Here is a 27,998-nt window from a genome sequence, read left to right on the forward strand (position 1 = left end):
TGCTCCGCCCCCAGGCTACCCGCTGCACCGCGTCACAGCGTTCTTGCGGGGCGCTTAGGCCTGCCGAGAGCGCGCGGCGGATAACCGAGCACAGGTCGGAACCATGTCTGGCTGTCACGCTCAAGGAGACTGTTGCTCGCGGCCATGCAGCGTGCAGGTAAGGACAGCGGTCTACGCCACTCAGGGTAGGGCTTCGATTGGATGTTCTAGATGCCTGATCCCCAGCACAGTCCACGCCAGTCCGAGGTCTCTCCTTACCCGTAGTGGAACTGCTCAACCTGGACTGTCCCTGTGCCTGGAAGACAGCACCTTTTTTTTGAGCAGTTGTATTGCCTGCCTTTCTTGACATTATGAGGTGGGAGATCCTGGAAGTGATTCTTCTAATTTAAGGCAAATGGGCCCTCGGGGTGCATGGTTTTTTCTTCCAGTTAAACACACTACAGTCTGGTGAAATGCCTTCTACATGCTAAGAAAATAGTGAACAAGAAAACTAAACTTCTGCAGAAGACAAAGGGGAAGTGCACGAAATTGTCTCCTTTTACTGGCCCATCTTCAGGCCTAAGGTCTCAATTAAAAATAAAACACAGGAAATTTTTAGTGCATAGTATTTGTGAACCATTATTGTCTTTGGATAAGTGGCTTTTCCCAGATTCATAAAGAAAACCTTGGCTGGTCGGTAGTGGTGCCCCCCTTTAATCACAGCATTCTGGATGCAGAAGCAGGCGGATCTCTGTGAGTTCAAGGCCAGCCTGGTCTACACAGTCAGTTCCAGGACAGGCTCCAAAGATACAGAGAAACCCTGTCTTGAAAAAACAAAACAAAACAAAACAAAAAAAAATAAAGAAAAGAAAACCTTGAAGTTAGGCAGGTTGGTAAGATAAACTGGGATCCAAGTGTCAATGAATTTACCAAGACAAAAATTAGCCACACACGAATAAGAAGTTGAAGGTATTTTTCATAAGCAAAAGAGGAAATTAGTTTCAGATAGTGACTTATGAAAAAACTTTATGAATACCTAGCATTTTAGAATGACCTTGACTGGAGATCCTGTCACATGTCTCTAGCTTTTTCTTGCTGTGTGGGGGTGTGGACTCACTGTTACATTCTGCCTTTTTAGAGGGAAACTAGAAAGTCACATTTTGTGTGAAATCTCTTGATTTAAAAGTGTTGGCTTGGGTTCTAAGCATTGTACAGATCAAGTAAACTACTTGTGGGCCTGATTTGGTCCATGTCCTAGTTAGGGTCACTGTCCCTGTGGTGAAACACCATAACCAAAGCAACTTGGGGAGAAAAGGGTTTATTTGGCTTAAACCCTTTTCAGGAAGTGTTACGACAGGAACTCTTAAAAGGGCAGGAACCGGAGGCAGGAGCTGATGCAGAGGCCACAGAGGGGTCTGCTTATTGGCTTGCTCCTCATTGCTTACTCAGCCTGCTTTCTTTTAGAACCCAGGACCATCAGTTAAAGGATGACTCCACCCACAATGGCCTGAGCCTTCCCCCATCAATGGCTAAGAAAATGCCCTAAGACTTACCTACACAGTCTTACCTACAGTCTTATCTTGTGAAGGCATTTTCTCACTGGAGGTTCCCTTCTCTCAGATGACTGTAGCTTGCGTCAAGTTGACATCAAACTAGCCAGCACAGACACGTAACTACTTTTTTCTTGGTTAATTTATACGTCTTTTAAGACTTAGTTGTGTGTTTATGTCTTCACCAGCAGGGCATAAAACACGACAGCACAAACCACAAGGTACAAGTTTGAACCCTTTGATACAAGGCTTTTTTTAATGTAAGAAATGTGATCTTAGTTCATGCAGTGTTTATTGAGGACAGCACTGTAGTAGGTATAGCTTACCAAGAACATGTTTCTTACTCCTTAGAAAGCTAAGCTTGGCGAGAAAACCCAGGAAAGCATCACTTTTATTTTTTTTATTTTGCCTTACCTATCATGATGTCATATGTAGAGACTGTAAGGTGCAATCTAATTGGATCTGACTCAGGTCATTCTGTTGTGTCAGAAATTATCAGAAAAGTTATTAATAACAAATAGCACAGCAGAGTTAGAATAGAGGCCAGTCCCAAGAGACACAGCAGGCATTCCTTCTCTTATGGGGTTCTGAAAAACAGAAGATGCGTGTGAGTAGTAGGTGTTTGCAGTAAGTTTGCCTCTGATTCCCTAGACTGAGGGCAGGGAAATCATTTGGCCCTTTATAACTTCATAGTCCCAGCAGAGTGCTTGTCACTTCCCTATGGCCATGATGGAGTCACTGTAGGGTGTCTGCTGGCAGCTATGAGGTGGGGGTGGAGGCAGCTTCATGTGGGCGGTGACCCTGGTTCTGTACTGATAGCACAGTCAAAGGCCGTCTGAATCCCTGCCTCCTGCTTTCCTTGGCCTCAGCCTTCTGCCCACCTTCACTCAGTTCCCCCAACTCCTGCCCAGATCTGCCCTGACCAGTCCCTCTCTGTTCATCACACACACTTTCCTTTCTCATGCCTATTTTTGCCCCTATGTGCCCTCATCTGAGTATCCTTAACACTGTGGCAACGAGTGCCTTTTCTTGAATTTCTCTTCCCCAAGTTGCTCAAGGACAGGTCAGCTCTATGAATCGGTGAATCTATACACATTATAGTGTCCAGCCCTGTGTTCTGTTCCTCTGGGGAGCTACCTTTCATGCTGTTTTAGGTGGTTATTCCAAAACCTTACCATCTCTCTTCATCTCATGCCCCAAGCCTGTTGCCCTGAAATCACAATGACGGGAAAAGCTGTTAGATAAAAGCTTTTCAACTTCAACTTCTTCCTTTTCCATCTACAGTATAATTTAAAAGTAAAGGAGTGGGTATATCCATATCTATATCCATATTGCTGGGATTCAAATCTTGGCTCTGCCGTTAGTATCTGGTAGTCTTAGACAAGCTCATCTTTTAGTATAATAGGGTCGGTGTAAGGATAAAGTAGTCTGTATTGTCACAGAACAAGCACCCGATAAATGTTGGCAATTCCTATTGCTGGCAGTGTCATATATTTACCTGCATCCTCATTCTTCCCTGTTCGAAGGCAATTGCCTCTCTCTTCTCCTAATCTCCGTTTCTCTTCCCCCACACAAGAGAACCTATCTATTAGGCCATAGCTCTCCTGTGCCTTCAGTCACTTCTTGTCCTCTAACTCTGTCTGCCCCTTAGCATATGCTATCATATGCATGTTGAATATCCCCAAATGCCTATATGGTAAAGACTTATTCCCTAGGTTTGCACCATTTGGAGGTAGAAGCACCTGTACAAGATGGAGCCTAGCGAGAGATCCTATGTCATTGGGCATGTGACCCCAAAGGGTATGGTACACCATGCGTATTTTCTTTCTCTTTTGTTTCCTGGCCATTCGGTGAGTCATTTGTGACACTGTGTGCTTTACCATGAATATCCTGCACCCCTCCAAAGGCCTAGAAGTAATAGACCCGGCTAGTCATGGACTGGAACCTATAAAACTGAGCCAGAACAAACCTTTTCTTATAATAATTACCCCCAGGTAGTTTGTTACAGTGTCTGAAAAGCAATTACTACTACATATTATAGGAAATTGTTTATATTGACTTATTCAGTCTATCTCCTTACCTAGGGCTCCCTGCCATAACATTACTGAAAGAGTCTTTAGGATTTTATGCCTGCAAATTTCATTTAGTTCTAAATGACGTGAGTGAAACCCACTTTGGTCTGGCTTCCAAATCCAGTTCTTCAAAGTATTTGTTACTTAGGGGGCCAGCTCAGTGGGAAAAAGTGCTCTCTGCCAAGCCTGACAACCTGGGTTCGTCCCCAGGGCACACATCGTAAGACAGAACCAATTACTGCAAGTTGTCCTCTGACCACACAGCTGGCATGCCCCCCCACACACACACGTTCTGAAGAGTCAGATATTCCCTGCCTCCCCACCTTCATCCTCAGAGCCTAATTTGTAGCAGTAACATCTCCTGCGTTCTCCCCCATCCGCCTGCACAGCACATCTCACCACCCTTCATGAGCTCGGGCCCCCTTCCTAACTCTTTCCCTCCCTGTCTATAGCTTCTATTCCCATTATGCCCCACCCATTTTGTATTATACATTATCAACCCGTAACTGAAGTTTGTTAGTAGGTTAAGCTCCTCAGAGGGGATCTTATCTTTTACTTCTTTCTTCAGGGCCCATCATGTGTTTAGCACTCAGGGTTTCTTGAGTGAAGGAGTAAAGTATATATAATAAATGCCAGGAAGCAAGGAGGGAGGGGGACACATCTTCCTTGAGAAAAAGCTAACCAGCAGGGTTTGAGAATTAAAACAACTGAAGATCCAGCATGAGCAGCAACAGTATAAAGAAAACTGTATTCTTGCCTGGAAGGAAGCCACAACTTAGTTACTATCGCTATACAGTATACCACCCCAAAAATGTAACAGATGAAAACAGCATTGATTGTGTCCCATGGATGATCACAATTAGGAATCTAGGAGCAGCTGAGCAGAGTTCTAGGTCAGAGTCTCGTGAGGCAACAATCAGGCTGTTTGCCCAAACAGTGGTCACATTAAGGGTGGCTTGCACAAGGAGGATCTGGTCATCCAAGGCTGTGGTGGCCTTCTGCATGGGCTGACACAGCAAAGAACCAGTGATCCCAGAGAGAGATATTCCCAAGATCCAACACTGAAACCTCACGTCATATGGCCTCATCTGAGTAGTGGCACAGTAGCCACTTTTGCTGTGGTCTGTTAGCACGTGGGCCAACCCTGACACCCTGAAGGCAGGCAGGCAGGCAGTGTGACCATGCAGATACAGTGATCCCTAAGAACCATCTTGCAATTGATCCTATAAGGAGTTTGGCTAGAACTGAGGGTTTTATATGAAACAATAGTGAAAAAATACTTAAAAAGTAAATTAGGACATAAAGGGACATAACAGATCAAGGAAGTAGTATTTGAGCTTTTGTTGATTTGAGGGACCACGCTCAATGATCAAGTATTGCGTTAGTTTAGTGCTCATGGTATGATGAGGAATGAACTGGAGAAGAAAATGCAAGCAAGGAGACCAAACAGGAAAAGTGTGCCTTCTACCTCTAAGTGTCAGTCCTGGGGAGAATTTTTATAGCAATTACAAAGTGAGAACAATGAAAATATGAATTCCCCCAAATTAATTGTATTCAAGTTAAAAGATTACCCTTTACTCTGACGTTACTCTCCTTACTCTCTTTCAGTGATAGTGGAGAGTTAAATATAATTAGTGTCATTACTTGGCAACCATGTGTCATTCCCTAAGATTGATAAAACTGCCCATGGGCCTGTGAGCTGAGTCAATGGGTAAAGCAATTGCTTCATAAGCCCCTTGACCCCAGTTCATTCTCCAGAACCCACACAGAGGCAGGAGGAGAGACCTGACTCCACGAGTGCTGCTCTGACCTCCACACGCGTGCCCAACCCCAACTCATGCAGAAAGGAAGAAAACTGGTGTTGAAATTCAGAAGTCTAGGAATCACTGATCCATATAAGGAAACCAACAGCCAGAAAGCATCCCTGGGTCCCATCTGGGCCCTTGCTTATACTAATAAACATGTGCTTTACCATCCAATGTCACCCCTCACCTGACAGTTTATGTTTGTGTCAGAGTCTCCCAGGACATGCTGGGTCCAGGTACATGCTGGTGTTTTAAGGTGAAAGAAAAGCAAGGAAAGGAAGTGAATGGAGGCGTAAGGAGGTATTTCTGTGATAGTCAAGGCTGAAACTTCTTCAAAGTGGAATGAAAGCTTTCCACACTTTAATGTCTATAATATATTCTGAATGTCACCGAGTCTGCATCTGCTACAGAGCTGCTCATCTGTAAATACATTATTATGCTCACTGAAAGCCAGCTCTGAAGACGGCTGACAGGTACTTTTGGCATCCAGGGGAGCAATGGACAGCAGCTAAGCCTTCCCTTCTTGCTAGTTCCCAAGACAGCATTTCCGTTTTCACACTTTTGGTCGGCACAGGTTAAGTGACTGCCCCTTCAGCAAATGTGTCTTTGCCAGGGCTCCATTACTTCCCTGTGATTGTATCGTGCTGATCTGAATGACTGAAGGAGATGCAGTTACCATGTGCCCTGTCATTGTTACATTGTAGCAGGAAGCTGGCTAATTGTTCTAATACTTCAATACTGGGGAAAGATAAAAGGGAAGGGGGATCTATAATAATAGACCATTTTCTGTAATGTTTGCAATTTGTTGCGCACATTTGATCTTAATGATTGGAACACTGCAGGAGTCTTCCCATTAGCTGTATTTAATGTGTAATTAAAATATCATTTATATTCCCCCCAAAAAGGAAATGGCAAATTATATGGGGCATAGAAATTTTTGGCTAGTTTCCTTGAGAAAGTTAAGAAATCCATTTTACTATTAACTTAAGTAATTAGTGTTCAAGAACTTTAACTCTTTAAAATGGGAGTGAGTATTGTGCCACACAGTTTTGTACTGAGTGTTTTAAATGTTATGTTTAAATATGTGTGTATGTGTGTAGCTCTATGCGATATGTGCACATGAGTGCAGGTGCCCAAAGGCTCCAGCAGAGGGCATTGGATCCTCTGGACCTGGAGTAACAAGTGATTGTGAGCTGCCATCTGACATGGATGCTAGGAACTGAACTCCAGCCCTCTGCAAGAGGGAATAGGCCCTAACCTCTGAACCATCCCTCTCGCTCCAGTTTTTGTTAAAGTGTGCTCGCCTGTTTGTGTGTGTGCCTGTGTGTGTGTGTGTGTGTGTACGTGTACATGAAGGTGCCTGACAAGACCAGAAGCTTCAGTACCCACTGTAGCTGAAGATAGAGGTAGTGTAAACCACTTGATGGGGTGCTGAGAACTGAACTCTGCTCTGCAAGAGCAAGCGCTTAGCTGCTGAGCCATCTCTTCAGCTCTGTGCTGTGTGTCTTATCCTCACTTTATGTCATTTTGTTCCTCAAAGTGTTCTCGTCTAATGATTGAGTAAAAGAGAGGCTCGGTGCCTCACTTAAGGTTTCTGTTGCTATGATGAACACTGAAAACAAGCAGCACAAGGAGGAGAGGGTTTATCTCAGCTTACAGCTTGTTGTCCATCATCCAGAGAAGTCAGGGCAGGAGAGCCAGGCAGGAACCTGGAGGCCGGAGCTAAAGCAGAAACTGCAGGAGTGCCGCTTCCTCATAGTTTATGCAACCCAGAACCACCAGCCCAGGGGCAGCCCCGCCCCCGCCGAGCTGGGCCCACATCAATTATCAATAAGAAAATGCGCCACACACAGTCTTGCCCACAGACCAGTCTGGTTGGGGCATTTTCTCAGTTGAGGTTCTATCTTCCAAAATGACTGTAGCCCGTGTCAAGCTGACATAAAGGCCAGCCAGTGCAGTCCGCACCATATAAACAATGAATTAGATATAATGTATAATGTAGTTTGTGAGTCCTGCTAACTCTTAGACGCGTGTTGCTCCGGGCTTTACAAAATGTCTGGCTTTCTCCCATGCTCTCAGTTTTATGTTTTGAAGGCTGCTTCATCAACAGTCATCCATAATACCTAAAACTATATCTATCTGTATCTGTGTCTATATATGGAGAGAGAGGCATGGAGACAGAGGGGAAGAACGAGAATCAGAAGCAAATTTGGGGAGGCGTGATTTTCAACTACTTGAGGATCCAGTCTGTTGAAATGATTTCCCTCTGCCCTCAAGAATGATTTTACCCCTTTACCCAGGGCTGAGGTCAGTAGTCCAGATTTTAGTTTTCATAGTGAGTGTTTATTATAATTGTAATAAGGGAAGATATTAAAATCACTTTGAAAACAACATTTTTAAGATAAAAATGAAACTGAACCAACACAAACTCTGTTGGGCAAGTAACAACTGCAATGTCTAATGTGTGGTGTTCTAGTGGTGTTTTGTGTGAATAATTTTGCTGTGTAGACAGAAGTATGTTCCTTTTAACACTGGGTTCCAGAGTCTTTCTGCTGACACTGTCATAGACCCCTGGCATTTCTCTGCCTTGTTCTTACAGCCTGTTCCATAGACTACAGGCCCCACTGACCAATCCCTGGTTGCCAAATAATTAAGTAAATCCAATTTCTAATTATTAGGAACAGACTGTGTTTGTTTCCTTAACTGCCTCTTTTCTTAGGTAGGTTTCCTTGTATGTCCTTAACTTGTTCCTTGATAGAAATGCCAGCTGGAATACACAATTTAAAAAGAGTCTGTTTAAAAAAACTATTATCTTCTGTTTAAGGACAAGGAACATCCCAGATTCCTGATCCCAGAACTTTGCAAACAGTTTTACCATCTGGGCTGGGTCACCGGCACTGGAGGAGGAATTAGCTTGAGGCATGGGTAAGTTTCTGGTTGATTTCAGCTCTGGGGTTGTCCATTTCAGCCAGCCACAGGTGGTGTGTTCAAACCCAGCTGATGGGCAGTGTACTATGAGACTGAAGCCATTTACTTTCTACATGATCGGTGGATAACTACATAACCCAGCGGAACCAAGGAGCAGAAGCAACAGTCACAATGAACACTGAAGGCTTTTGGATCCCAGTTGCTAAGTGGATAATTTGGTTCTCTCTCTTTGGAATACTGAAGGTGGATAAGAGTCCAGCAAGTATGTTCATGTATCTAGACAGTCGAAGATTTATTTCAAAAGGTCAGACATATTTTGAAGTCACTTAAATACAAATTATTAATCATTAAAAATTCAAGAATCCACGTTTACTGAGTTCAGAAACAGGCCGTGTGCTATTCTAAGCAGAGCTATGATATTAATGGACGTAGCACCTGCTGATATTTACTCCTTTGAGGCACTGGATTTACGTCAGAAAAAAGGATGTGTTTTCTGTTGCTCATTGGATTCTGGGAATGTCTTGTCTTTGAGCAGATGAGGGGTAAGCACAGCACTGGCAATGATGCTCAAGGTGATGCCTCATTCTCCCGAGGCTTCTGAAGAAGGATTAATGTTTTCCTCCCGAAATGTATGAGTATTACTGTCTTGAGGCGGAATGTTAAACCGAGTGATGGTGCTTTATTTCTGCTTTCCAGGTCACCATTCCTCTTTAGCAAAATTAGGTAATTAAGACATTTATATGTTGAGTATATATGTACATGATATGTATGTGTATATGTATACATGTATATTGATGTGTATATGTGTATATATGTATGTGCACATACGTATGTGTAGATAGATAGATCCCAAGGAGTCTACATTTCATGATAGTAAATGGATTGAGTAAAATCAGAACATTTTAAACAAAAGGAATTGTATTACATATCCTACAAGATGATGATTTTGTAATTTCATCTGCTTCAAATTACAATGTAATTCATGAAATAATAATTCAGTAGTGGGAAGTAGCAAAGTCAGCAGCTTGTACAGCTGTGAATATAAGGATTCTCTCAGAGTACAGATCCAGTGGTCCCTGATGGGTCTGCACGTCCCTCTCTGCCCCCTCTCACCGTCAGTCACCCCAGCTACTAATGTGTCGCTTCAGCTTTGTGCAGACATTCAGATTGATTTGCCTAAATTTTCTAGTTGCATTGTTCACAATATACCCAAAACTATTAATAACTTGTTCCTGTTTTACTTTTAAAAGTTGAGTGCCTGTAATTTAATTTCCCTGGTGTATGATATATAATAAATCATGTTCTAAATGTGTTAGCTTATATGTATTTCCATGTGAAGAGAGTGATTTTTGTACATAATAGAGCTCTTACCAAACTGAGATAAAATACTCATTTCTGGATATATGTTAAAAGATCTCTGTGAGTTGGAGTCCAGGACAGACTCCAAAGCCACAGAGAAACCTTGTCTCAAAAATACAAAAACAAACTGGGGGACCTGGTGGGAAGGGATGGGGAGGAAGGGAGGGAGAGGGAGCTGGGATTGACATGTGAAACAAACTTGTTTCTAGCATAAATTTAAAAAATGAAGAGGAAAAAAAAATACAAAAACAAAAAAATACAATGAAAACTCAAAAAAGAACTTTTTTAAAGAAAGAAATTGTAAAGGACTTCTCTTTCTAGAAGAACTGTACTAGTCCACATACTGATTGTGTGTGGTCAACATAAACCATTTATTGGCACATCTCCTAATATGTAATGACTTTTATAGCACTACAATCAATTTATAGGAAAGTTGCATCATATGTAGTTTTTCCTCATTTTTAATGGGCAAGGAGCTCCCTCTAGAGGCCACAAGAGGGAAGAGGCAGAGTTTTAAGGCAGGCACTGACAGATTTCAAGGTTTAGCTAATAACACTCCAGCTTACATGACTAGTGTATGGTACCAGAATATGTACACACACACACCAGCGAGGACACAATAGATATTGAAAGTGAGGATGCACATAGAGTCATCAAAGTCATTCCCTGACACTCAGCAGCCATTGCCTTTAGGCTTGGTCTATGATGTTTAAATTTACCATTTCTTATTTTCATCTGTATGTGCCAGCCACACTCAGCTTGCTGCATGCTGTTAGAATCCTATTTGAAAAGCACATGTTGTAGATGACCTATTGAGACATATTTCAGTGATCCTTAATGACCAGAGGGTAAGTAAAAGTAGACACACCTGAACACTGATGTAGTACGAACTCTTGTTCTTGTTCTTCTGTCGTTTTATTTACCATAGAGTGAAAGAGCAGGGAGTATAGAGAAATATACTCCAGAACTCATTCTCTGGAACTTCCAAGTTCTTTTTATTTGTGGCTTATAGAACCAAGCATTTTCCTTCAGTCTTTTTGTGTGGTATCTCCTAAAACAAAAGCTGTCACTCTTGTATTTTTCCCGTATTTCTCTTTCTGGGTTGGTATTGCTATGTCAAAAACGTACTTATCTTTGAATTGCTCAAAGTAAATCAAAGTGTAAATTAACTCCCACTTACAAAAACAAAACAAATAGACTTAGCACAGCTAGAACGTCTCTGATCACAAGGCTGCCAAGTAGATCTCTGGGACTTCCTGCTCTGGAGGAAGGGCTTCCACACTGTTGCCATGCAACAGATTCTGAGCACTGTAAGTGGCTTCGGGAAACCTAATTATGCGTGAGCCCACTGCTTCCTGGATTCTGCTTACCTATCAGTGGTTTATCTGGACCTGCAGAGTTTACCGAGAAATCATCACGGACATACCTGTCAGTTCCAAGTCTGTGTATTTTGTGGTGATCACTCTGACAGCCTCATATAGGCCATCTGTGTTGTCACTTTGAAGCCTTTGATATTTGTCTGCTGTGCATTTCTGCCTCCGTGGTAAGAGCTTCAGTCCCGGGTGCTGTGTCCCTGGGTGCCGTTTTTTGTTGTAACTCATTAATGTGCTCTGGCAACTGAAACTGAAGAGTGAGAAAAATGACCATTCTGTGTGTGGAGAGAATGGGGAAGATCTGAAAATTACGTTGCAAGTCAAATTTGACAGCACCATGGATGGCCTTGTAGGAATGGTATAGGGTATAGGTCTCAGCTAACACTCATAACAAAACAACGTATCTCTGTCTGTCTGTCTGTCTCTGTGTGTGTGTGTGTGTGTGTGTGTGTGTGTGTGTGTGTGTGTGTGTGTGTGTGTGTGTGTTATTTTATTTCAGATATTTGCTCACTGCATTCTCCATGCTGGTCTTGAACTCATGATCTTCTCTGCTCAGCCTCTTAAGTGCTATGACTATAGGCATATGCAACCATGCTCATTATCCTAATTTCATTTCTTTTATGATTGCTTTATTGCCAAATAATTTCCAAGATTTGTGTGCTTGTCATAGAGGAAATTCTACAGTTACCCAGTGTTCATGCTGTAACTTAGCAAACTGCCCACCAGAGGGCTCTGTGCTTCATGACTTCATGCAATAAATTAGAACCTCATTGTTTACAATGCAAAAATGTTCTCAGTGATATATATTTTTTGCCTGATTTTATCGCTGACTGTATTTTACATAGGGTACTGCAATTCTGTTCATTCGTTCCAAAAGTGCTAAAGAATTAACATGTCCAAATTGACCTTTTCTCTAGATGGTAGTCTGGCTACCACTATTTTTTTTTAACCCCATGAAAAGAAATGTGTGTGTGTGTGTGTGTGTGTGTGTGTGTAATCAGGAAAGACAAAAGCAACTACCACGAGTTTTCTAGTGTTTCAAAGTAGCTCAGAACTCATTCTGTGCACTCTGACGCCTTCGCTCAACCAAGCAGCCGGTCGGGTTTGGTGTATAAAGGACATTAATGGTTACACTGCAAGGATACACTTATCTGTTCAAAACCAGAAATTTAGCTAAACAAAAACCAATGTCTATATTTTGTGTTACCAGCAATGAAATCTACATTGCTCCCTCAGGCGTGCAAAAGGAACGGATTCAGGTATGCTAAAGGACCCTTCATAAGCCCTCTGTCCCCTGTCCTTGACTGCCGTTCCATGAAGTGGAATGGCTTCTAAAAGGTTATGTTAGTTTTAAAGGGTGGTTCTGATGTAATAATTTAAATAACTAATCAACAAACATTTGCTAAGTAACTATTAAATATTTGTTGAGTAATTATGAAATGGTTTTTAAGGTGGCGAGTATCTTCCACGTATCCAGCATGGGTTTTAAACCCCCATGGGGCTGGAGAGAAGGCTCACTCTGAGTACTCACTGCTTTTGCAGGGGATCTGGGTTTGGTTCTCAGTTCTCACCCGCCCAGTGGCTCACAGCTGCCTATAACTCCATTTGCAGGGCATCTGAAGCCCCTCTTCTGACCTCTGAGATTATCAGGTATGCACTTGGTGTATATACATACATGCAGGCACACATAAACCTAATTTTAAAACATAAGTAATCTTCAAACTCTCATTCAGAAAACACAGCAGGCAGCAGTGAATAGCACAACCTCATCCCACCTTTATCAGACTAGCTGGCCCTACTGACAGCTTCAGGTCACACAAACCGATCCATATTCTCAATTGCAAAGCTGTTCTGATTTAAAGTGGGGGAATTTTGTTTCAAAACTTGGAGAAGTGGCATTCTATATCAATTCTAGAATGACACCTCAAATCTAAAACTTAGATTAATGGCAAGAAAAAAGAAAAGTGGCTCTCTTAATGAAAGTTTATACTGTAGTCTGTGGTAGGGCCTGGTTTTTGGAAGTTGCAAATCAGAACTATGCAGGCATCACTAAGAAAAAGCTAGCTCAACACACCTGAAAACTTGAAGAACAACATCATTACTATGTTGTAACACCCATCTGGGCATGTTGATTTCTTTATATGTTTTGCCAGAAATATAGTTTCTAAGTCCATGAACTGACAGCAATATCATTGCTTATATAATTATTTCTACATCTGATTTTATCCTTCAAATTCTAAAAGAAAGTAACCTTTTAACTCTCAAGAAGTTTTTGATAGTATAAGACTTTATTTTTAATTTTATTAGTTTGTGTGTATCAGTGTTTCTACATGTATGACTGTGTACCATGTGCATGCAGTTCCCATGGAGGCCAGAAGAGGGTGTCATGGCCCCTAGAATTAGATGGTTGAGAGCCACCATGTGGGTGCTGGGTACCAAATCCAGGTCCTTTGGAAGAACTGTCAGTCCTCTTAACCAATGAGCCATCAATGTAGTCACAGAGTAAAACTTTTAAAAAAATTTCTCAGTACTAAAATTTTGGGGACTCAAACATGAATGTTTAATTTGAATGTTAAACATGTTTGCATAAGCACATACTGTGTAAGTACACCAAGTAGAGGCATTTTAATTGTATTTTTTAAGACCTTCTTTTCTTTTTCTCTGTCTGTAAGTAGCCAGAAGATATGTTTGTTTGTGACATCAATGAACAGGACATAAGTGGGCCTCCAGCATCTAAGAAGCTCAAAAAGAGCCAGTGTACTCCTCTTTTCATGAATGCTTACACCATGAGAGGTAATTGGTCTAAAGAACACTTGCAGCCTTGGCCTCACTAAATAATAGTCATTATGACGTTACTTAACAGCGCTCGAGTATAAACGTGTACAACAATTTTGTTCCCCCTCATTCCATCCTCTCATCAGCCTCTGAAGAAGGTCTGTTGTTATGCTCTTCCCATTAGTTAGTTAGTTCCCATCAGCTGGACCTAGCTGTGTCTCCTGCAAAGAGGAACTTCAGCCGAGGAGTTGCCTCCACCAGACTGGCCTGTAGGCAGGTCTGTGGGGACATTTCCTTGATTAGTGACTGGTGTGGGAGGGTGCAGCCCACTGTGCATGGTGCCACAGTGGGGGGTCCTAGATTGTATTAGTAAGTGGACTAAGCCATCCATGAGAGACAGGCACTCAAGAGCATTCCTCCATAGCCTCTGCTTCAGTTCCAACCTCCAGGTTCCTGCCTTGAGTTCCTGCCCTGACTTCCCTCAGTGGTAGACTGTGATCCAGGATATGTAAGCCACATAAACCCTTTCCTTTCCCAGGTTGCCTGTGGTCATCATTTTTATCACAGCCACAAAAACCAACTAGGACACCATCTTACCCACCACCAGTTTTTCCTATGGCAGTAAAGTTACATCCATAATGAAACATATACATACATAAAGTACATAAGCATGGGTGTTGATTTTCTCTTAAAGTCTTAAGTTCTCTTCACTGAGCAGCTGACTCTTCATCCTACAGGAGCAGGCGCTGTGATTCATACCCACTCTAAGGCTGCTGTCATGGCCACCCTTCTGTTCCCAGGACAGGAGTTTAAAATTACACATCAAGAGATGATCAAAGGAATAAAGAAATGTACCTCAGGAGGGTATTACAGGTATAATTTTATTATTAAATTATTTGGCATGCATTCTTGCTTCTCTTTGGTAAGTTGGGCCATGATCTTTTTATACATAAAATGAGATGCAGTGGGATCTGTATTCAGTAATAACCCTCTTAACAATATGCTTTGAGATGCGTTCTCAGCTACACAGACTCCTCCTCTGTTCCCCTGCCATGGTGAATTATTAGTGACATGAATAATGGAATGTTTGCTCCATTAACATGAACAGAAGCCTTGACTGGAATTTCTATCAAGATGAGTGAGGGCAGCCCTTTTCAGCACTGAAAAAAAAAGATTTCCTCACCTCCACTTTGTTTTGAGGAGGCTTGAACTGGGACGACTACCAATGGAGTTTGTTGATTTAATGTGTTTCTAGAATATGCTGATTATAAAAACTTCCTATTCATTTTATTAGATAAATGACTATATTTCAGAATTTGTGATGTGGGTGACTTAAAAGTATAAAACAATGACCTAACTAAATCTAGCCAGTCTGCAAAACATGTAGCCTTTATTCACAAATGTATACTCGAATAGCTGAAGAAACAGGTTCCCAGTGTCCAGGTATAAGCTGAGCCTTGCATTTAGTTGGTAGCATTCTTCTGAACCTTCACCTTTCCTAATTTCTGGGGCCTGGTTTTCCATCCCCTTTAGAGGGAAGTGCTCCCTGTTACTAAAGACACCAGAGTAGTGTCTCACTGACTGCAGGGAACAGTCTGGACGTGTTTCAACCAGGGTGCTGAAAATTCATCACATTTGATTTCCTTGTCTATTTATTGTGTGCCTAAAGCCATCCTCAGTGCTATGAAAATTATGTAGAAAAGATGAAAGTTAAAGCAGTATGTGCTAAGCACTCGAAAGGCCCTGGGTTCAGTCCTCAGCAGCAGAGCTAAGCAAAATAAAGCCAGTGTTAAGTGCCCCTCATTTCCAGGTGAGGTGAGCATGTATTACTGTAGCTGCTGTGCATTCTGGAAGCCACATACCTCTGCTAGAGTTCATAGTATACTGACAGTCAATCAGAGGATGCTAGAGTCCAAAGGATACTGGCAGTCAGTCAGAGGATGCTAGAGTCCAAAGGATACTGGCAGTCAGTCAGAGGATGCTAGTGTGCAAAGGACTTCCATGGCTCTGTTTCAGGTTTTGTTTAACTTGTGAGAATCAGTATCCTGTGTGGGAAATGAGGGATTTGTTTGGATTTGTTTTCTGGTCTCACTGTACTTTGAAATTATTTTGCTCCTGCAAATATTTCTGACTGTGTGGTGAATGTTATAGGAAAATATGTCTGTCATTCTTCTGGCTAGTTTCAGGAAAGATGTGAGAACAGTAATTCACTCCTTTTCACTATGGTATTATATAATTACTTCTGTCTCAAGTACAGTGGAGTCATGGGCAAGTCTATACTACTACAATAATGGTTGCCCAAACTATTAGGCACATGACAGATGCTTAGTCTGTGCCTGCCTGAAAGGTTATTTTTGATAACACTGAGCATTTTTGTTGCTAAGTTTATTCACTGCTTTGGTGAAGAGCAGTGTGAGAGGAAACCATGTATAATGGAACACTTGTCTGAGTTGTCATTGGCTACAAGTGACATCAAGAATGGACCTAGTGCATGATCTGGCTTTTTGAAGCCCATTGCATATGGTGGGATTCCTTGCTCAGCTTTGATGTGGGGGAGGGAGGTCTTGCCGAGCTTTGTTGACTCCCCATGGGAGGCCTTACTCTTTCTGAGGAGTGGATAGGCGTGGGTGGGAAAAGAGGGGAGGGAGAACTGTGGTTGGTATATAAAATGAATAAAAATAGATAAATGATAGATAGATAGACAGACAGACAAATAAATAAATAAATAAATAAGAATGGACCTAGTTTTACTTATAGAGAAGTCACTTGCTTGAATATTATTACATTCCAACTTTATCTCATGAATTTACTGAGAAAAAAAAGTGGAAACCAAAGTTCTAATGCAGCAGATTTTTATCATAACCTTGGTAATTGTTGCTAAATGATTCTTTGTATCCTGGTGCCACAAACCACACCTACATTGATTTTGGTATTCTGCCAAGATGAACTAAATGATTTTTATATTGGGGAATATTCCCACTATGCAATACATAGTTCAGTGTTTCATCTCATGTTTAAAATGTTCTGATTATCTTTGCTTCAAGGAAATGCTGTATGGTCTTGATTTCTTTGTTAGGTTCTGTTATATTATACAGATTTCTGCCATTAAAATCAGGGCTGCCTGCCAAATTCCAATGGTATCTTTTTGTGTAGATGTTTATACAAGATATACAAAATGAGTTGCAAAATCTTGTTTTGAAGTTGGAGTGCTGTTTAGATATAAAGAGTATCTGACTAGTTACCAACAGGAAAAATTACAAATAGAGTATCCTGTTCTGTTTGTAGATATGATGACACGTTAGTGGTACCCATTATTGAGAACACTCCTGAAGAGAAGGACCTCAAGGAACGAATGGCTCAGGCGATGAATGCATACCCAGACTCCTGTGCAGTGCTCGTCAGGCGTCACGGGGTGTACGTGTGGGGAGAGACGTGGGAGAAAGCAAAAACCATGTAAGACTGAATTTGAGAATACTTGCTACAAATCACACTCAGAATGTGAAAGGGAACTCAACACATTTTAGGGTTTAAAATTAGAGTTTGCCACGTGTTTGTTGGTCAGCTGGTTTCAACTTAGGTAATCTGTCATTGTTATTTGTAGAGACCTAATTTTTACCCTGTTGGGTCATCAGGACGTATTGATTAGGTCAGCTCTGATTCAGGAGGACTCTGTGAAGTTTGCTACAGAGGAAGAGAGTCACAGATCTTAAATAATATAAATTTTACTTTAAAAAAATGGCACATAGTAAAAAATGTAACTTCATGTGAGTAGTATATCTCCCGGGAAGTAAGTGATGTAGTTGAGCAATTCAGTGTGATTCCTTTGCATGTTTGAAAATCGTTGGAGTCAAAGTAGGAAACGTTTGGTATGCACTCTGTAGCAAATATAGCAACAAAGCAAATCTAGTGTTCGGAGACATGGTGGTGAGAACCGGAGAGCTTCTTGCTGACATGCGTTCGGTCCTTGTGCCTCCTTTTCTGCAGGTGTGAGTGTTATGACTACCTGTTTGACATCGCAGTCTCCATGAAGAAGATGGGAATGGATCCAGCACAGCTTCCGATTGGAGAAAATGGAATTGTATGAACCAAGTGGATACCTAACTATCTTCAAGGATGAAACAAACTTAATTATGCCTTAAATAAAACTTGACGGCTTTTAAATGAGTTGGAAATTTTCTTGATACCACTGATTTGTCACTGAATACTACCAATGGTCACACTTAATCTCCCCCACACTAAATATGTGCTCATAATTGTACAGTTTTAGGTGGCACAGAGGTGGAATAAAACCTTTTTTACTTAGTATTTGCTTATTTTAAAGCATGTAACAGCAAAATATTTGCCTTTGCGTTAATTCCTTTTGTAGACACTCATAGAGAATTCTTTTTCATATTTAAAGCACTGTTAAAATTCACTGAGTATCTTCCACATAACTGTGGAATGGAGGAATGAGCACTTTTTAAATTTGATACATAAAGTATTCTGACTAGTGTCAGCCCCCACCACTCTGAGACTAGATTAAGCTAGTCTCAGTACTGATCTCTCTTCAGTTCTGTAGTCTCAGATGGTTCACTGCAGCATCCCTTAACGACTTTTCTCAAAACTCACTGATCTCATCGATTTTTGTTTTATTTTTTAAGACAGGGTTTCCCGGTGTAACCAGGGCAGCCTCAAACTCAGAGGTCCACCCACCTCTGCCTCCCCAGTGCTGGACTAAAGGCATAAACCACCATTGCCCAGCTATTATCTAAATTCTTGGTGGAGATTTCACCTCTGGGGAGCATAGCTTGCTTCTGCCTAATTTCACTTATCTTATTTTTAAAGTGAGACTAAGGATGAGATAACATACATGAAAAACATAGTGCTTGATCCATAGTAGGTGTTCAATTAATTGCCTTCCTTTCTGTCAGTCCCAATTAATACAAGACTAGTTTATGAAGAGTTTGGGTTCATAATCTTTCAAGATAGAAATTCTTCTCTTTTTAGGTGAAATTAATGCTTAGGAAATAAATACATGGAATTTCAACAAAACAATGTATATAAACATCTTAGAACATTACCTATCAGATACATGATTTGCACTTCAAATAATAGCCTCCTTCCCAGGAAACCCTAGACTAGCTTTCCTCAAGGCCATTGACATTCAGATAAACCATGAACACTGCAGTGCAGTAGCACATCTCCAGTAAATCTGGTCTGGGGATTGGAGAACTGGTGGATCTTCATCACGTTAGCATTTTTCTTTGAAATAATAGGACCTGTTTTTGAACTGAATGAAGGTACAGGAGGGCTGGTTCCCAGTGTTTGGCATGTCAGTGTTCAGTGATTTGAGAAGCAATAGGCATTCTTCTCGCTGACATTCTTCATGTCCTTGAACTCTTGTTCTTCTATGACTTCTTCAAATAGGATGACAAAGGTTGGTTACAAGTGAAAGATTAAGCTGACGAGAGCCATAAAGCAAACCTTTTATTAAATGAAGTGTAGTGCGTGCATTTGCCTTCCAACTGAATAAAAGATAAGTATTTTAGTCAAAAGATTGTCATGTGTTTCTCAAATTATTTTAGAGTTCTTTAATCCCAATGAACTGTTTTGAATCTTAAGAAATGTCTTGCCTTATGTTCAATTTGGTCAAATATTTCCCTTTTAAGAAAGAAAACGGCCAGGGTCTCATCAGCAGCTCTGGTCAAGGTAGGCTGATTGATAGGTTATTTGTATCACTTCAAATGTGATTAAAGTTTTCTCACCGAACTTCTTTAAAATGAAACAATAAAAGAAAGAAATTTGATTTCCTTTTTGTTATGGCTAAGTATGAGGAGTCCCCAAAGGAGTTCCTGTCTTCAGGACTTGGCCCCTAATGCAGGTAGCTGCTCAAACATGAGCCTCGGAGAAGTAAGTGATTGGATCATTGGGTCCAGCCTTCATTAATGAATACTAAATTGGTAAACTCAAGATTTGATGAACTTTGCTGGCCCTATGGACCTAACATTTCCCAAAACTAACTACTTCAAGAACTGTTTATTAAAGGTGCATTGGGTTTTCATTTATTATTCAACTGTATGACTGATTTTAACCTATTTAATGTAACTGTAGTGGTGTCTTTCCTCTATTTTTTACATATACTTTTTAATGACTACCTATTTCATATTTATTCATACTCATACTACTTCATATTTATTTTGCAATAAAGGTCCTATCATTTCAAAATAAATTCTCTTCCTTTCTTCTCCCCAACTCTTCCCTTCTTTTTTTTTCTGTGTGTGTCTGAGTCTGTGGGTGTTTATGCTGGTGTACATGAGTGAGCGGGTGTATATGAGCATTATGGCCAGTCTTAGACATTGTCCCTTAGGAACCATCCATCTTGATTTTTTTGATACTAGACATCTCATTGGCCTAGAGCTCACTGAATTGGCCAGTAAGATCTGTCTCTGTCTCTTTCACCACAGTGCTGAGATTAGAAGCATGTGCAATGGCTTTACATGGGTTCTGGGGATCAAATGCAAGCCCTCATGTTTGTGTGACAAGCACTGTACTGACTGAGCCATCTCCTCATCCTTCCTTCCCTCTTTTCTTTGGCTTTCTTCCTTACTTTTTCTTTCTTTCTTTCTTTCATTCTTCCTCCCTCCCTCCCTCCCTTCCTCCCTTTCTTTCTTTCATAAGTGGGATCTTTCTGTGTATCCCAGGCTAGTTTCAAAAGTCATATTTCTTCTGCTTTAGCCTCACAAGTACTATGGTTATAGGCATGGATTGTTTAGAGATGGTCTTGTATGCTTCCTTGAAGATGTTTATCAAGCCATCACCATCAATTGCCAACTTAATGTGTTTTTAAATCATTCACAAATTTCCCCATTCCTTTCACAAATACTCATGGTTTCAGGGTTAATTCTATCCACTGCCTTCTATATGCATGCAGCAGAGGGGATACTGTCCTGGTATACAGTCCCTTTGCATAAATGCTAAGTGATTCACTACTACTCTTGATACTCATTAGCTAACTTGTCACCCTTCTCTTTCTTCATGCATAAACTTTCCTGTTCATACTCACTTCTCCTCAAGCTTTGAATGTAAAACTGATTGTATATGTATATAATTTTTGCTCATTTGTGCTTGAGTTATTTTCTAAAAACAGTATCAATTAAAGTACTCTAGAACAAGAAAATCGATATGTAAGTCAAAGCTAATGTCAAATGATGGCCCTCTGTCTAATGCAACTGGCAAAAAAATACCCACATGAGTGAACAACAGGCAAGAGAATAGCAGTAGACATCCTCAGCACTTAATGTCCCTGCCCAAACCTGGGTGGAAATGACATTGCTGTGAACTTGGTAAATCCACATCACCTTCCCCGAGAATCAAATGCCTATCAATATTGAATAGATGACTCGTGGCCCTCCAGCAATATTAAAGAAGGAAGAGTCAAAGGAAATGTCAACCTCACCTGCTCCCAATTTTACTGTGAGATAATTGAGCTTAGGAAAAAAATGCATGTCATATTAACTTTTATGTATACAAAATGAGGTATTGTCACTATAGATGACATAATTGGTCATTTGGTTAATGGAATAGATTGTAAAGTCTTAAACCTTGGTTAGGACAGAATTAGGAGGGAGATCATAAATAAATCAATAAAATATTACAAGTCAAATGAAGAAATTTGGAGGAATAGGGTTGTAAAATCTTATTGACCCAATAAAGTTTATCTGATATCTTTGTTAGATATCTTTTGTTTTGTTTTTTTTGTTTTTGGAGACAGGGTTTCTCTGTATTGTTTTGGAGGCTATCCTGGAACTCACTCTGTAGACCAGGCTGCTGGCCTCAAACTCACAGAGATCCGCCTGCATCTGCCTCCCGAGTGCTGGGATTAAAGATGTGCACCACCAACGCCCAGCTTTGTTAGATATCTTTAATTTTATGAGTCCTCCCATTAGCCACCATGAATCTCTAAATACAATAATAACTATAATAGTGATGGCAAAAAGTCATGCAGTTTAGTCAGCACTTTGACTTCTCAGATCATCTTTTTAAAAATCATGTGTTCCAGAGTTTGAACCAACAATCAGGGAGCCTCCATGGGACCGACCTTGGCCCTTAGCATGTGTGTAACAGTTGTATAGCTTGGTCTATGTGTGGGACTCTTGGCAATGGGAGCAGGGGCTGTCCCTGGTGCTTTCACTGGCTCTGGAGACCGTTTCCTCAAGCTGGATTGCCTTGCCCCCTCTGAATGCAGGGGGAGTTGCTTGGCCTTAAGGCAGCTTGATATGCAATACTTTTCTGAAGTCCATGGGAGGCCTATCCCTGTCTGAGTGACTACTACTGAAGAGGAATGGATTGGGGGAGCAGAGGGGAAGAAGGGGGAGGAAGTGGGAGGAGAGGAGGGAGGGGAGACTGAACTCAATATGTGAAAGACATTAATTAATTTTTTAAATTCCAACTTAACAACAACAAAGACAGAATCATGTGATTTAGGTGGCACCACTATCTTCCAATGAACACAAACTTCTGTGACTTGGGGCTGGGTCTTATTTGTTCCCATACCCCGAGTCCATCCATTGTTGACAACTTAAAAATATTTTGTTAAACTGGGCGTTGGTGGCGCACGCCTTTAATCCCAGCACTCAGGAGGCAGAGGCAGGCAGATCTCTGTGAGTTCCAGGCCAGCCTGGTCTCCAGAGCGAGTTCCAAGACAGCCTCCAAAACAATACAGAGAAACCCTGTCTCGAAAAACCAAAAAAAATTGTTTTTGCATAAATCCTCATGTTACAAAAGACTAGACGAGTTAACTCACTTGAAACTTGTAAGCTATTGGTCTGGGAATTTGTTTTAAGCTTCTGAATTTCCTGGCATTTGCTTAACCTGAGTAAACAAATCTCAACCAATGCACAGGCACTTTATTAGTGATTTTTAAAATTATTAAAGATAGCATACACATAGAGATATACTCAGGTTAATTTACCTCTCCTCATTACTTATGTAAACATCAGGCATACTCTTTGTGACATTTCAGTAAAAGTGCATACGTATTTTAATAGTATGCATAAAGATGATTAATATGACAACGTTAGAACTCCGGGATGCTATTGAATGAGCAACTATCTCAGTATCTCCCTTATGGGTTTTATTTGTTTCTTTTTTAAGCAGGATCTCACTATTGTGACCAGGCTGACCTCAAACTCTCAGAGATCTGCCTGCCTCTGCCTCCCGAGTGCTGGGATTAAAGGTGTGTGTCATCACACCTGGCTTTCCCTCTACAGTTCACACACACATACACACATACACACACACACACACACACACACAGCCCAAAACCTCTGTTTCCAAATCTTGATTCTTCTTTCTATGCTTCTCTTTGTATGTTGGCTCAATTATCTTTGGCCACAGTAAAATTTTCTATCTCTGGAAGGGAGGAGGGAGCCTGGTAACTCTGAGTCAAAAACCTAATATCTGGAACAATCTCCATAGCTAAAGAAAGGAGTGTTATAACCTGCAGGCCTGGGTCCTATGCTTGCACCTGAAGCCAGAGATTATGCAGGACACCCATGAGATAGGAGATGGAGTAGAGGGACTGCCTGGCCACTAACAATGGGTTTCCATAGCACACATCAATTCCCAAGTACTGGAGATGTGCTGAGTATTGTAGAAGATCAGCTGAAATAAGTGGGCAAAGGCCCTTGGAAAATGCCAGTCAAAAAGTAGAAGAAAGTGAAGTGATTCTGCTCAAGGTCATTGTAACAGTATTAAAAATGATTACATTTACTGAGAACAAAGTAACAAGAAATAAAAGTTCATGCAGAACAGCCAAAGAATTTAAGAAAGAAATGTGTGTCTAAAAAGTTTTTTAAAAGAAGAGAAAAGGGGGAAATGTAATATGGCAACAAATATAATTTTGCTTATTAAATATAAACGGGAGGAGGAAATTGGGAACAAGGAAAAGCAGTAGGGGCTTTAGTCTCTGGGATGATAGCATTAAGAAGGTTGTGAGTGATGAGCTATGTATTATAGGTTTGTTTTAAAGTAAATCATCTTATTTCATATCAGAAATATTGGCAGTGATTTGCTTCTTAAGTAAGTGAGTAGCATTGACTCTTTAAAGGTTAGCAGCTAAAGCATTTATTTTGTTAAAAAAAATCATGCCTTTTGTGTGATGAGCCAGAGTCACTACATATGCTAAGTGGCATTCTCATCAAACCACCTGAAGCAAAACAATATGCTTCCAAACGCTATCTCCAACGCAGCAAGGCATGCTATTCCTGGTGCTGGAGGGCAATCAACAACTCAAAGTGGGAATTTAATTCTGATTTCTAGGGAAAAGGAGGCAAAGTAGAAAATCAAAACAGGCCATGAAATTTAGGAAGAGGGAAGGAGTTCTTTGGGATATTTCTAGGAGACATACTGATTGCTGGTGTATGGCATTGATTAATGCTTATTGAAATGAGCTGATTGATTCTATTGTGTGATTAGTGAATGCTGGCATACAACTAACTGCAGTAATTGATAGAAGAGAGGGCATTTAAAGGACACTATTTTAAAAGTGTGTGTGTGAGTATGTGTGGGAGCCGGAGGACAATTCCCTGTGCTTATTCAAGGGCCTTATTTTGAGACGGACTGGAACTTACTGAATATGCTAGGCCGACTGACCAGCACGCTCCAGGGATCCGCCTATCTCCACCTCTCTAGCCTGGGATTCCAAGCACACCACAAAATGTGGGTTCTTGGGGTTGAACTCAGGTCCCCCGCTTATATGGCAAGCACTTTACCGACTGAGTCATGTCTTCTGCTCTGAAAATAGAGTTTTAACTACATTGTGTCAGTACTTGGATTCCGAATCCCTTTAGATTTGCCTTCACTGTCTCTCAAGGCAGCAGTGGTGTTCAAGTTCACTTCCTCTCCAAACTTGTTTTGAGGTGGCTTTTTCATAAGAGCACGTCACTTTTCATGGTTACCAATATTCTCACAACTACTGTGAGAGAATCATTTAATGGCTAATTAACTATTATGGAACATTGACTAATGCCATGCTTGGTCATGTGGCAAACCAAATGCCAGGCAATTGTGTGAAACAAAAGCCTCCCTCACCTTCCTGTCATAGTGGCCTTTTGTATGCATTATGTACAGATCTGTGACATGGACATTAAGTTGCTCATAGGCAATTTTGTTTGGCACATTGCTTTGAAGAAATCAGGGTATGATTTCTTGCAGTTAACCAGACAAAATTAGAAATATATGAAAAACTTTTGGAGAAAAAAGTCTGTATGAATCCATTCTTTATGGCCAAGAAGAAAAGCTGATTCCACGGTTTCGCGATCCTCTGTTAACTTCCTGGGGTATGCAGAGACACCTGCCCCAGAATGAAGACTCCAAGAAGTCTACAGATGTGGCCACATCTTAAAATCTGGTGAAAGTAGAGCCTTTTAGTCTTTTACTATGCAAAGATGGGTTTCCTTGTGGCAGCTCCATGTGTGTTGTTTGGTTGGTTCCTCCTTTCTCCCCCTCCTCCTCTCCTGCTCTCTATCAGCCCACCTCCTGCTGGTTCTCTCCTCCTACCTCAAATGATCCTCTCTTCTGCTTTTATGTCACGTGAATTCTCTTACCATCCATCCCCATTAGGCCTTCCTCCCTCTTCCCCTTAAGTCTATATTACTTGTATGAGGGAAATAGACAGCATTTGTCTGAGTCTGGAATATTTCACTTGATTTCCAGGTTCGCCCAATTTTTTGCAAATATTACAATTACATTTTTCTGAATAACTATATTTCACATATAGGGACCCTGACCTGGTCCACATATTAGGTGTCTTAGTAGTCAATTAACTTCCAGTAGGACTCAGAGCAAGAAAGTTCTGTAATAGTTCCCTGATATTAGAAATGAATGACTGGAAGGCCCTGTGATGTTTGAGAGTTTATAATGGGAACATTGTGGCAATCATAAGGCTTCTAATCAAGACCACACTGTTTACACTGGATAATTACTTGTCTTTTGAAAACTCTAGTGTTGGACCCTGGCAGAAGGGAACATTGGTGGTCAGATGTTTGGTCAAGCATCCGTCTAGATGTTACTCTAAAAGTATATATCTGATTATTTAAATCAAATGACTGAGTAAAGAAAATTCCCCCTCTGTGACATAAGACAAGAAACTTAAAGAAAAAGACCAAAATCCCTTGAGGAAGAAGGACCTCTGCTTCCACGCTGCCTTTGGACCACAGATTGAAGCATCAGCTTTCCAGTCTCCAGCTGTCCTGAAGCCTGCAAATTGTGGGTTCCAAACTCTGCAGTGGTATGGACCAATTCACTAAAACTCCCTCTCTCCCACTACCTCCGTTTCTCTATCTCATCTCTCTTTCCTTCCCCTCCCTCTCTTTCCTTGTGTGTATATATGTGTATAGAGATGCACCTTAACTTGTAATGAGACTATGCTTGATAAATCCATCATAAACAAACAAAAACATTTCATTTTGAAAATTCATTCAATACCCCTAATTTGCTGAATATCATATAGTAGCCTAGCCTAAACTATCTGTGTTGAAAATACTTTCATAGCCTTAGAGCTGGGCAAAATCAACTAACAAAATGCCTTTAATAAAGTAAAGAATATCTTATACAGCTTATCAAATGCAATATACCATATAATTTAGTATTCATTATTTTTATCCTCATGATTATGCAGGTTTCTGAAAGCTGTGGTTCAGTGCCACTGCCTTGCATCACAAGAAGGCATCATACAACTTACCGATAGTCTAAGAAAAGATCAAAATTGAAGTATGATTGCTACTAAATGCATATCCACTTTTATACCAACATAAAGTCTGTCATTAAGTAGAACCATCATAAGTACCACCTGCATACATTAAGATTCTTATCTACTGTTATCTGTTTCTCTGGTGTATCCTAATATACCAAGTGCCCATGCATCTAAAATACTCATTGTTAAGAGCTGAGTTTTATCAGACCCACCAGGTGGGTTCATTCAGGTACTCACCCAGAAGTGGATACATGGTGTCACTTGTGAGCTAGTCCAGAGGTCACAAGCAACCTGAAAAAGCAGATATACCATGATTCCACATCATTTGTCACTGTCACACCAAACCTGGCTTTGTTTATGGTCAGGCCAATTTGGTTTAAGCATGCAAACCAAAAGTGAACTGAAGCTGTACTATGTTCTCTCTGAAGAAAATTAACACCAAACCAGCCTGCTATAGAAACATAGAGAACAGATAACATCCATGGACACAGCACGTTGACCATCTTGGAATTGTGCTAATACCCACCACAGGGCACACTACAGAACAGGTATGCAGCAATTAGAAGGACAGGATGAATCAACCAGGAGATGCTATCCAGTCTCTAAACCTCTCTCTCTCTCTCTCTCTCTCTCTCTCTCTCTCTCTCTCTCTCTCTCTGATAATCCTGCCTTTGATTATTTCAAGCCACACAAATCCTCAATGGACCGTACCCCTAGGAACTAAGGACAGCCTCTAACTTTGACATTCACAGCCAGGTTTTATGAGAATATAAAGAACTTGCAGGAGCAGCAAGAAAAGGCAACAAGGAGACAGATCTGGAAGCCTTGTTAAGATCAGACTGCATGGCTATGAGCTCATTACTCTCCAGTGTCTAAACTTGACCTGAAATTACATTTCCTCTCTTTAGTGAATACATGGACACATTTGCCCAAATGAATGGGGTGATATTGTCACCTCAAATGAGCAACCAGTTGTTTCAGATGTGCCTAGTATCCTCCTTTGATGTCTGCTTAGCAAGCATGTCACACAGCTTGCTTCTTTGGGACCTTCCTCCCCATCAAAAAGATCTCAGATCTATATCACTGGAAGAAATCAAACTGCTATTCCTCAGGAAGGAAGCCCATACCCCAACTTGCTAATCCAGTACACAAGAGGGTCCAACAAATGTTGCAGCCCTGAAAACTTCAATATGCTACTAAACTCTTAGTACCACTTCACAGAAATGGTAGGATGCTAAGCTGGAACTACCTAGTAACTTCTAGAAGTAGATTGTGGATGCTGGAACAAGAGTAAGACTTCTCAGCACAGCAGTGGTACACTTGTCTACTTGTTCACTCACTAGTGTTTATTGAATATGTCTCAGGCACTCTTTGAGATACTAGAGTTGTGGCAGACAGAGAGAGAGATTGGGTGCCTCTTGTTC

The 27,998-nt window shown here is 41.0% G+C and overlaps 1 protein-coding gene and 1 long non-coding RNA gene across 5 annotated transcripts; one reads left to right on the top strand and one right to left on the bottom strand.

Annotated features, from left to right (window-relative positions):
• Window positions 1-18,002, top strand: LOC101825367 (APAF1 interacting protein). Of its 4 annotated transcripts, none has more exons than XM_005064854.4 (7): window positions 1-157; window positions 8,231-8,331; window positions 12,277-12,325; window positions 13,742-13,859; window positions 14,579-14,714; window positions 17,127-17,294; window positions 17,826-18,002. In XM_005064854.4, exons 1-7 carry the CDS (start codon window positions 104-106, stop codon window positions 17,923-17,925), a joined length of 726 nt encoding a protein of 241 aa, XP_005064911.1. In that variant the 5' UTR covers window positions 1-103; the 3' UTR covers window positions 17,926-18,002. The 4 variants fall into 4 exon arrangements, with proteins under 4 accessions (XP_005064911.1, XP_040601867.1, XP_040601868.1 ...); XM_040745933.1 differs by lacking the exons at window positions 1-157; window positions 8,231-8,331 and adding exons at window positions 11,098-11,236; window positions 12,678-12,716; XM_040745934.1 differs by lacking the exons at window positions 1-157; window positions 8,231-8,331 and adding an exon at window positions 11,098-11,236 and having other exon boundaries at window positions 13,739-13,859.
• Window positions 11,199-27,984, bottom strand: LOC121140454. The gene is made up of 3 exons (XR_005877295.1): window positions 27,915-27,984; window positions 26,812-26,865; window positions 11,199-11,316 (listed from the first exon to the last, which is right to left on the bottom strand). It is a non-coding gene; the product is annotated as an uncharacterized LOC121140454 (long non-coding RNA).
• Window positions 27,985-27,998: the final 14 nt, after the last annotated feature.

This window comes from Mesocricetus auratus, unplaced genomic scaffold (genome assembly GCF_017639785.1).
Source record: "Mesocricetus auratus isolate SY011 unplaced genomic scaffold, BCM_Maur_2.0 Super-Scaffold_100004, whole genome shotgun sequence".
Taxonomy (NCBI): Eukaryota; Metazoa; Chordata; class Mammalia; order Rodentia; family Cricetidae; genus Mesocricetus; species Mesocricetus auratus.

Coding starts and splice junctions, on each gene's coding strand:
- LOC101825367 (XM_005064854.4), top strand. CDS start 104: ATGTCTGGCTGTCACGCTCAAGGAGACTGTTGCTCGCGGCCATGCAGC. Junction 158..8,230: donor CGCGGCCATGCAGCGTGCAG/GTAAGGACAGCG, acceptor CTTCTGTTTAAG/GACAAGGAACATCCCAGATT. Junction 12,326..13,741: donor TGCAAAAGGAACGGATTCAG/GTATGCTAAAGG, acceptor GTCTGTAAGTAG/CCAGAAGATATGTTTGTTTG.